This window comes from Sesamum indicum, linkage group LG4 (genome assembly GCF_026168435.1).
Source record: "Sesamum indicum cultivar Baizhima isolate 11 linkage group LG4, ASM2616843v1, whole genome shotgun sequence".
NCBI lineage: Eukaryota > Viridiplantae > Streptophyta > Magnoliopsida > Lamiales > Pedaliaceae > Sesamum > Sesamum indicum.
In genome coordinates this window covers 10,330,613-10,341,918 of record NC_142660.1, presented here as the reverse complement: position 1 = coordinate 10,341,918, position 11,306 = coordinate 10,330,613, and the positions used below count along the sequence as shown (strand labels likewise).

General features: G+C 36.4%; 1 protein-coding gene across 1 annotated transcript; it reads right to left on the bottom strand.

Moving 5' to 3' along the window:
• Positions 1–1,240: 1,240 nt before the first annotated feature.
• LOC148788446 (uncharacterized) lies at positions 1,241–4,336 on the bottom strand. Its single transcript, XM_088880083.1, has 4 exons — positions 2,948–4,336; positions 2,293–2,321; positions 2,172–2,183; positions 1,241–1,441 (listed from the first exon to the last, which is right to left on the bottom strand). Exons 1-4 carry the CDS (start codon positions 4,296–4,298, stop codon positions 1,241–1,243), a joined length of 1,593 nt encoding a protein of 530 aa, XP_088736209.1. The 5' UTR covers positions 4,299–4,336.
• Between the last annotated feature and the right edge of the window lie 6,970 nt (positions 4,337–11,306).

Below are 11,306 nucleotides of genomic sequence, written 5' to 3'. Positions count from 1 at the left end.
GGGACTAAAAATCCCCAAATTAAAGAGCATGTGCGGTGCACATGCTATTTTCCGGCAAAAAATCCAATTTCTATTCGCCACCGTGCTTAATTGACCCATTTCTGTAAATTATTGGTCTAAATGTGATAACAACGGATGTTAGTGTACTAAAATTAATCATGGACAAAGTTAATGGACCAATTTTTTTTTTCCTTAAGTTTTTGTGTTGACCCAATACCCAAGTCTAGTTGAGGATGAACCTAAAGAGTCACATACAAATCACTATAGAACTGGTGGAATTAATTTGGAATTAATTCTAAAAGAAATGAATTAATTTAATTGGATTAAATTAATTCAAGGAGAATATGTATAAGTAATTGGATCATTTATATAATAATCCATTTCATGGATTGCTCAAGAATTAACTAATTGGATTAATTGATTTTTGGGCTTAACACCTTTAAGTCAATTGAATTAATTTATTAGGTTTGGATTAATTAATTCATTGGATCAATTAATTAGTGTTTGGGCCTAGATTTATTTAATTGAATTAAATGAATCTTTGGACGTTTTTGGTCTAAAATTAATTTAATTAATTATTGTCTAATGGACTTTTATTGCGCTTGATTTAATTTGATTATATCAAGCTTGGTGCACACTTGAAGTCCAAGCCGATCTGAGGAACATTGGAGCAAGCTAAGAAGGACTTGAAACTCCTCACAATGATGAACATAGTGGAGCGGTTATTTCATCATGGTTAAAGGTTATATGCATGTGTGCGTATAGGTTGCTTTGGAAGTAGATTTGGTAGTTACTGAATTTTGAATTCAATTGTATATAATATACAAAACTACATACATATCGAACCTAGCCTATCACATAAGATATGGAATTTCTCCCATTTCTCTCTTAAAATGTTCTTCTTTCTTGTTCTATGTTGAATTTGATTTAAGTTAGAACATAAAATAATCCAAAAGCACTAAACAATAGTGCTTATTTGGAATATTTTTTCTTCTTATTCTTTGTTCTATTTAGCAATAGAAAAAGAACTATATCTATTCCATAGTGTGATGTTGAAAAAATAGAGGGGTTCTAATTTTGGATCCTAAAGTGAAGAAAACAGGAAAGAGAAGGGAAACAACGCATGTTTATGCTCATCTAAAGAAACAAAAGGTAAAGTTACATGTTGTGTTTTTATGCCTTTGTTTCATACCTATGCTCTTGATAGTACAAACATACCTATATTCTCAAGCTACCATCTTCACCAAATAACTCCTTTCACGGGATCGTTGTCGCTTCGTCCTTCCTTTGCTCCTTCCTGCTCGAGCTTTCCCCTGCTTAGCGACCTACTACATGATCTACTTTTTGCTCTGTTAAGGGATTTTCGATCTCTACCTCCTGCTTTCAGTATGATCTCCTTGAAGTATCCCTGTCGGATCAATCTTTCGATCTCATCCGTCAACTAATAACAATCATCCATGTCATGCCCTTTATCCCTGTGAAACTTACATTACTTCTTGGAATCCCTCTTCAAAGGCATTCCTCTAGTTTCACTAGGCCATTGCAGCAGGTCGTCCCTTTCAACCATCATCATGGCTTCTGCTCTAGAAGTAACCAATAGTGTATAACTGTGGTATTTCGGTTAGATAGACCTCTTGTGAAATTTGGAATGAAAGAAACAGAGAGACCGTCATTGAAGATTGAAAACAAATTCTTGAAGCAAAAACTGAATGTATTGCAGAGCTTATGAGTTTAGTTTCTTGGGTTGTTCTGTAAACGAACCAATGTACACATATATATAGAGCTTCAGGCTCTTAACTGATACAACTACCTCACTAATAAAAGTGCTATAGCGACATAAGCACAAATGCGACTTCTTCAATGCTGCTGAAAATAAAGTCGCAAAATAACTAATAAAATTGCTATCTGCTCATCACGTTTCTTCCTCACGGCTAGGGGTGGGCGTCGGGTCGGGTTTATCGGGTCGGGTACCCGACTCGTCGGGTAGTGTATAACACTACCCGAACCCAAGTAAGGCTAATCGGGTACCCGTTGGATTCGGGTACCCGACAGTCGGGTTTCGGGTAATTTTATGCAATTTTTTTTCATCTACCCCAAGGAAAAGCCATGTTTTTCATCTAACTGGAGGAATAGTTAATTAGGTGCACAATATCTAAAAGACTAAAACTCACCAAGCACACCAGCTGCAATCAAATAAAAACCTCAAAGTATGAACAAATTTCACAGCCACAAAGGTACTGAAACAATGAAACCAGTAAACCGGCCTAATGCTTGACACCTAAAGAAACATACTGCAGCATAAACCTCAAACAAAACACTCTCTACAAAAATCCATCAACAAGAACAAGAATCATACTCCTCTTATTGTATAACATCAAGACCACAGAAGAAAAACGAAACACAACAATCCTATGACATGAATGTTACAAAAACTGTAAATTCTATTCAAACAATATCGTTCAACATTATCCAACAGAAATAGTTCAGTCCCACAGGGATCTAAAGAAAACGTCAACACATATATCACAAACAAACCCACAAACTATTAACTCGCCGATCATCAATTTTACATCCCAAGATCAAAACTTTTAAACATGAACCCCCAAAGCAATCAATTCCAATACACGAGTATCAAAAGAAAACAATAAAGGGCTACCCACATCAACCATCAAGTCATTAGCAAACATCATTAGCAAACAACATGAACAAAATAATCCATCAAGTCATTACATTCTAATCATTAATTTACAATTACATGTGAAGTACTCGATCCAAAATAGTCCAAACTCCAAAGTAGTCCAGTCAAATATCAATTATGGTTGAATCAACTCCCAATTTTGTCAGCTCTACAAGAAAACAAACAAAAGAAAAAATGAATTGAGATTTATATAAATAAAAATATATAGAATTTAATATAAAACAAAACAAAAGAAAAAATAAAAAGTACCTTGCTCAAACATTTCAATTTCACTTAAATCTTCTTCTATGCTTATTGGCTTGGAATCTTTACGGATCCAATCTTGAGCACAAATAATAGCTTGAACAATTTTAGGAGATAGTGAGCTCCTAAATGCATTAAGAACTCGACCACCAGTGCTAAATGCGGCCTCTGAAGCAACAGTTGAGACAGGAACTGCCAATATATCTCGAGCCATCTTTGAGAGAATCGGAAACCTCTGAGTATTCACTTTCCACCATTTTAATATATCAAACTTTTCCCTATACTCTTCGACATCCTCACTGAGATACTTCTCTAACTCTGATTTTACGTGATCTTTTCCTCCTGTCATGTACAACATGTACTCTTGTTGTAAAGAAAACCTGCAAGTCTCGTTCTCTTCATCATGCATAAACATTTCCTTTGATGAGGAAGAAGATGAAGAAACACGACTAGACGATGAACCCGGACTTTCTAAAGTTCCTTGAAGAGTGTGTCCATATCTTAACTTGTAATCATTGAACAACTCATGAAGACTATCCCATACTCTCTCTTTCATTGCATCACTTTGTCCAATACCACTATATAATTTATCAAAGGAAAATTCTACAAACCCCAATTTGTGACGTGGATCAAGTATCACACCATAATACAAAACCATATTCATCTTTTCAATTGATCCCCAATACTTGTCAAATTTTTCTTTCATTTTTCTTGCCATATCACTTAATTCAATATCATCACTATTCAACCATCTTCGGAGAAGCAAATCAACTTCACATATTTCATGAAACACAATATTAGATGTGACATATGAAGAACCGAAAATGCACAATGTGAGATTGTAAAAGTGCTTCAAAAACTTCAATAGCATCTTTGCCCTATCCCAGTCGGATTCAATAGGAACCCCATCAAATGGTTTCTTTGAAAGATCAGTCTCATATACAAGATCTATATCTTCATAAGCATCAAATCTCCAATTGACAAGAGGGGCCTCTTTTTCGCCTAAACGAATTGATTGAAAAGACAATCTCGTCTGATTGGTGGAAACATCATGAGGTTTATTCTTGTAGGATTCAAAGTGGTTCTTTAGAGGCCTATTTCCATGTACTTTTGGATCGGCTTTGATTTCCCTACTACAATACTTACATCTAGCCGTTTGTACTTTATTCTTTTCACAATAAAATTTATGAAAATGATCCCACCAAGGTGATCTAGAAGTCACTACCCTCTTTTTTCTTTTCTTAGAATCAAGTGGAATATCGTCCTCATCCTCTGACATATTATCCATACCCTTATCAATATCAAAGTCTAGATTATCAACATGATCACCACTGACCTGATTATGAACCATGTTCATATTTATGCCTCGATCTTGAGCATCTGATAAGTCTACAGTAGGTGAAGATTGAGATTGAAAATTTGACATCTGCAAGATTAAAACATCCACATGTAAGAATTATGATACACAAGATAGTCTGAGAATATAAGATTATGGATATATAAAATGATGTATGAGAATCTGAGATATATCCTCAAACAGTTGATGTAATGTAAAGCACAACTAACCCCAAATAATTCTTGTTTAATCGAGAAAACATAGGGAAAAACTACAACTGGAAACTTGCATTACTTTTTGAATTGTTTACATTAACTCCTACTCGCTCTATCTGGATGCTCATATCTGCACTCTCTTTCTTATCTCTCATTTCCGCACAAGAACAGTCACAGGCATTGAACTAGATTAAAAATCACAAATACATATACACAGAAAATAAATGAAAATATACACACAGTTAATAGTTTTTTATGATCTTAAATTCTTAATACATACACTGTGTATTAAATAATGAGGAAGAGGGGAAGCATGAGATGAGATGAGATGAGATGAGATAAAACACAAGAACAGCAACAGGCTATTATAACAGGTGAGTGAGAGCAGCAACCAAATTCATACAAAAACACTCAAAAAATTCACATCTATCCAAAACATATGAATAATAAAAATCTCTGCCTTCTTTATTTCTATTTCGTACAGTAATGCCCTGAAACTCATTATCTAAATTCTAAAAGTCTAAAACCCGTAATGCCCTGAAGCCAATTGTAGAAAACTTTCTTCAAAAATTGAAAATATGGAGTAGATAATTTTTACAACCCCAAGTAATATGTACACAACACAAAGTAAAAAAAACAATACACAAACAGAAACCTTACCTGTAGACTATAGTTGAAGATTCAAGGAATCCTAGTTCAAAATTGAATCTTGAAAAAGATGTGTTAGACAGAGTAACAACAATGTCAGCAAACGACGGCGACTCGCGAGGAGTGGTGGTTGACTGGCTGGGAAGGGAGAAGAGCGATGCGCCGACGGCGACTTGCGAGTGGCTAACTGGCTGGGAAGGGTGAGAATCAGACGCAGAGGGAAGAGGATAACAATGGAATCAGACTCAAACGAGAGGGAGAACGGGTTCATAAACGGTAAACCCTTTCAATTTTTGCCCCTTTTAAGTCGGGTACCCGATCGGGTTAATCGGGTTTGGTTTTAAAAACCGAACCCGATCCGATTAAAAATAGGCGGGTTTCGGTTTACCCGAACCCGCCTTAAAAATTCGAAAAAGCCTACCCGTTTTACCCGAACCCGATCGGGTCGGGTCGGGACCCGATGAACCCGATCCGTTTGCCTACCCCTACTCACGGCTACAAGTCTCCTGCTTGTTCAGCTCTGTTCTGCAACTGTTGTCAGCATCTTCAACTTCTTGATGCATTTTAACATCCCCTCCTCAAGTGGAGCTTGTTGTCATATTAACAAGACTTAACTTGGAGATTAGGAACATAAATTTGGGCCCTGATAAGGTCTTTGTAAACACATCTGTCGGCTGAATTTTAGAAGCAATATGTATAGGATTGATGAATCCTTGTTTGTATTTTTCTCTTACCAAGTGACAATCAATCTCAATGTGTTTGGTTCTCTCATGGAAGACCGGGTTAGTTGTGATATACAATGCAGCTTGATTGTCATAGTGAAATTTGATAGGTGTAGGAGCAATGATCTTAAAATCCTTCAACAAATTGAAAATCCATATGAGCTCACATGTGGTTGGCCCCATACTCCTATATTCTGCTTCAGCTGATGATCTTGATACAGTATATTGCTTCTTAGTTTTCCAGGAAATTAACGATCCTCCCAGAAATATGCAATATCCAGTAAGTGACTTCCTTGTTTCTTTGCAAGTAGCCCAATCCGCATCACAAAATGCTTCCATAACTGTCTTATGTATTAAGCTGCAGTCCCCTGTTCATGGTTCCCTTGAGGTATCTCACCAGGTGGAGTGCTGCATTCCAGTGTGCCTTACATGGGAATTGCATATATTGACTTAGTTGTTGTATCCCATGGCATATATCTGGCCTTGTAAATCCTAGGTACAACAATCTTCCCAATAATCGTCTGTAGCTTTCAGGATTCTCCAACTGTTCTTCCTGTGAGTTGCTAAGTTTTATTCCCACAGGTAAAGGTGTATTTGTTGCCTTTGCTTCTAATAACCCAACATCATCAATTATATCTTTGATATACTTCATTTGGGATATGATAATGCCTGTCTTTGACCTGCAGATTTCAACACCAAGAAAGAATCTGGCTTCTCCCAGATCTTTTATAGTAGACAGTTTATGCAGGTAATTTTTTATTTTAGAAATAGTTTCTTCACAAGGACTTGCTGACAATACATCATCTACATATACTAATAAACAAAAGAAACCTTTATCAGTTTGTTTAGTGAATAGACAATGATCCAACTTGGACTAGTTGAATCCACACTTTTCTAACTATAAAGTGAATTCTTGATTCCACTATCTTGAGGCTTGTTTAAGGCCATATAAAGAAGTATTTAACTTGCATACATGATCTTTAGGAATAGAATAACCCTCTGGTGGAAACATATAGATTTCTTCATCTAGAAAACCATGTAAAAATGCATTGTTAATGTCAAGTTGGTGTAAATGCCAATGGTGTTTTGCCACTATAGCAAGTAGGATCCTAATGGTGACAGCCTTAGCTACAAGTGAAAAACTATCTAAATAGTCTACCCCTTCTATTTGATTATATCCCTTTACCACAAGCCTAGCCTTATGTCTATATATGGTGCCATCTTGCTTAAGTTTTAATTTGTATACCCATTTGTATCCTATTGCTCTTTTCCCTTTTGGAAGTTTAGTGATCTCCCACGTTTGATTATCTTCCAAGGATTTAATCTCATTATTCATGATCTCATTATTCATGGCATCAATCCATTCCTTTCTTTTAACAGCCTCTTTGAAGTTCTTTGGGTCTGCAAGATTGCTAGCAGCAGTAGTGAAACATTTATGCAAATGTGGTTGGTATGAGATTGCAGGTATGTCATTTTCAGCTTGAATATGAGAGCAAATATAGTCATTAAATATAATAGGTCTGTTAATAGCCCTATTTGATCTTCTAGGTATTTGTAAAGAGTCAGTCTCATTCTCATGCATTTCATTGGTATGGACATCTATGTCTGTTTCTTGTTGGTATTCATCATAAGTGTTTAAATCACTGTCAAGCAGTATTTTAGGCAAAGGGCAGCTGATGGGATTCTAGATTGATTAGCATAAGGAAAAATATCCTCATTAAAAACAACATCTTTGGATACTATCATGACTTTCTTGTTGAGATCATAAACTTTATAACCTTTTTGGTTAGGGGCGTATCCAAGAAATACACACTTTATGCCTCTTAAGTCAAATTTAGATTTGTGTGGGTTGATTGTTAGCTGCAAAACACATGCACCCAAATGTTCTAATTAGAGAGTAATCTACAGGTTTGTTAAACAAGACTTCATAAGGAGTCTTCCATTTTAGTATAGGAGTAGGTGTTCTATTTATTAAGAAAGTAGATGTCAGAATAGCCTCTGTCTAAAACACCCTAGGTAAATTAGCTTGAAACATTAGACATCTTGCTACTTGAAGTAAATGTTTATGCTTTCTTTCCACTAATACCATTTTGTTGTGGAGTGTAAGTGCAAGTGGTTTGATGGACAATACCTTCTTCCTTAAAAAAATTCTGACATTGTTCACTTAGGTATTCCGGATCATTATCACTTCTGATTATTTTGATTCTCTTATTAAACTGTGCAAGAATCATCTTATGAAAGTTCTTTAATAATTCTAAAGCTTGTGACTTGTATTGCATGAGGTAAGTCCATGTATATCTACTACAATCATCCACGATAGTCAACATATAAGTACATCTTGAGATTAATATTCGTTATATGGACCCCATAAATCAATATGCAAGAGATCAAAACATTCTCTAGAAATAGAAGTGCTTGTGAAGGGCAGCCTCTGTAACTTGGCCTGTGGGCAGATTTCACATGATGTGGCCTTTCTTTGTCATTCCTAATTTAACCAGTGTGGATCAATACATTGTAGGACAAATGACCTAGCCTTTTATGCCAAGTTTCTATAAAAATCTGTGAAGCATTAAGCCCAAGAGTACTGCAACTACACATAGTATCCTTTATGATCTTGCTCTCAAAGGATTGTTTATTCAAGATGTAAAGTTTTCCTACAAGGAAGGCCACTGCAATGATATCTTTAATCTTGTGGTCCTGCATCACACAATAAGATTCAAAAAACTCAAATTTATTATTGGATGACGCACATAAACTACTTACATACAACAGATTAACGTGTATACCTGGGACATACAAAACATTTTTCAAAAATAGTTTTTTATTAAGTCTCATGTCCCCTATACTCATAACTTTATGTTCTGTTCCATCTGCAAGATGGATATACTTATTGCCTATTTCAATTCTCTTATTGATTAGCATTAAATCATCGTTGCACATATGAGTGGTAATACCATTATCTATTATCCAAGGAATTTCAGAATTGAAGGGAAGGTGCTCAGTAATTTTACCTGAAAAGTCAATGTAGTTTTCATCAGTATGTGCTAGTGTCTGAGGTTTTAGTCCTCCCAGGATCTTGTGCAATTCAGTTTTCAAGACCTCAGCTATTGGCCTTTCAACAATCATTTTATTGGTGTCTTCCCTTTTCTCCATGACAGCAGCAACTCTGTTGGTTCCATTGGCATTCTTCTTTCTTTGTTCTACTAGTTTCTTGTACCAGTCGGGGTACCCGTGAATTTCAAAGCACACTTCCTTGAGGTGCCCTGACTTGCCACATTCCTTACACACTTGTGACTTCTTATCAACAAAATTTCTTTTCTTTTGAAAGTTTCTTGAAAAATCTGGTTTCTTGTAAACTTGCATTGCCACATTTTGAGACGTATGTTGTGGTTCAGTGTCCTCTTCATTCTGTTTCTCAACTCTAAGAACCATGGAAAATGCCTTGCTAACATTGGGGTAGCGCTCCATCATGAGGATTTGGCTCCTCACATGGTCGTAGGTATCATTCAATCCCATTAGGAATTGCATAAGCTGGTCTGAACTCTTGATTTCTGCACTCTCCTTTGCTGCAGTATATTTGCATTCTGGGGTCATGTGCATTTTGGAACGGGTGCAATGCAGGCTAATTCATCCCACCTTTTTAATTTTGAAAAATATGTAGAAAGATCTAAAGAACTTTGTGACACACATGCAAAGTTTCCTTTTCAGCTGATACTCCATTGGACCGTTGCTTTGTCTATATCTGTTTTCAAGTTCAGTCCATAGCTCTCTTGACGTACTTGTGTACATGAAACTCTCTACTATGTCCCTTGAAATAGAATTCAAGATCCACGAGGTAACCATGTTGTTGGCCTTGATCCATTGCTTGAATTCTTTTGTATCCTTTTCTGGTATTTCTGCATCTTTATTAATAAAACTCAGCTTTGTTTTGGCAATCAATGCCAATTTTATTGACTTGCTCCATGATAAGAAATTGGAGCCATCCACGAGAGTAATAACAAGACTTATTCCTGGATTATCACTGGGCTGCAGCTTGAGGATATCAATGTCTTCTGCCATTCTTGATCTTCTTTGTGAATCTTGTAATCAAGATAAGTTTGCAGCAGATTTTCTTGTTTAATCAGAGACCATCAATGGTGGCTCATGATACCATGTGAAATTTGGAATAAAAGAAATAGAGAGACCTTCATTGAAGATTGAAAACAATTTCTTGAAGCAAAAACTAAATGTATTGCAGAGCTTATGAGTTCTGTTTCTTAGGTTGTTCTGTAAACGAACCAGTGTACATATATATATATATAGAGCTTCAGGCTCTTAACTGATACAACTACCTCACTAATAAAAGTGCTATAGCGACATAAGCACAAATGCGACTTCTTCACTGCTGCTGAAAATAAAGTCGCAAAATAACTAATAAAATTGCTATCTGCTCATCACGTTTCTTCCTTAAGGCTGCAAGTCTCCTGCTTGTTCAGCTCTGTTCTGCAACTGTTGTCAGCATCTTCAACTTCTTGATGCATTTTAACACCTCTCCTCATCAGGTCGCTTTCTTTTATCTTAACCTTCACTCCATTGTTTGTCCTTGATTGTGTTCATCTCCTCCTTGTCCATGTATATTTAAGCTAATTGCATCAGTTGTTCTACATCATCAGGAGGATCCCTTGCTAATGCCGATGTAAAGGGTCCTTCTTCAACCCATGTATCAATATTCTCGTCATCATATCGATCCTTAAATCACCTCAAGGGTCTCATTGTTAAACCTCCCTATGAAGCTTTTGAGGGATTTGTCACTTTTCTGCCAGATCGTGAAGAGATAGGTTGTTGACCTCTTCAATCTCCTTTTACTGGCAAAGTAAAACGCGAACTTCTAAACTAATTGTCCATATGATTCGATGGTTGCACTCGGCAAACTAGTAAACCATTCTTATGCCTTTCTTGTCAAAGTTGTTACAAATATTTTTGCATTAATCGAATCAGTTTGTCCATACAAGTTCATTACCAATTTGAAGGCGGAAATGTGCTCCTATGGATCCTTTGACCCATCGTATTTAGGGAGATCGGGTAGTAAAAAATTTGGACCCACAACTTCGGTTAGAATTTTGTTGGAAAAAGGTGAGTTCTTATTCCACTTCACCAGCTCGCCTCGCTTTTTCAGGTCATCTATCTGTTGATTCAATTTTTCTATTTGCTTCACCACATTTTCCACCTCTACCCTTGATATTGCTGGTTCCCTCCTTGTCCTAATCTTACTAGATGTTGTCTTTGATGTTTCTCTCGCTTGGCTGTGACTTATTCTTCTTCTGTGGTCGTCTGCTATCGTTCTTTCCTTTTCTTCGAGCAACCTTCTCCGTACGGATTCTCTTACAGCAGGTGTAACCGTTCTCCTTTCATGCTCCACTATGACATTCCTGCTCGCTATTTCGACCATTCGTTGCAGTTCTTCA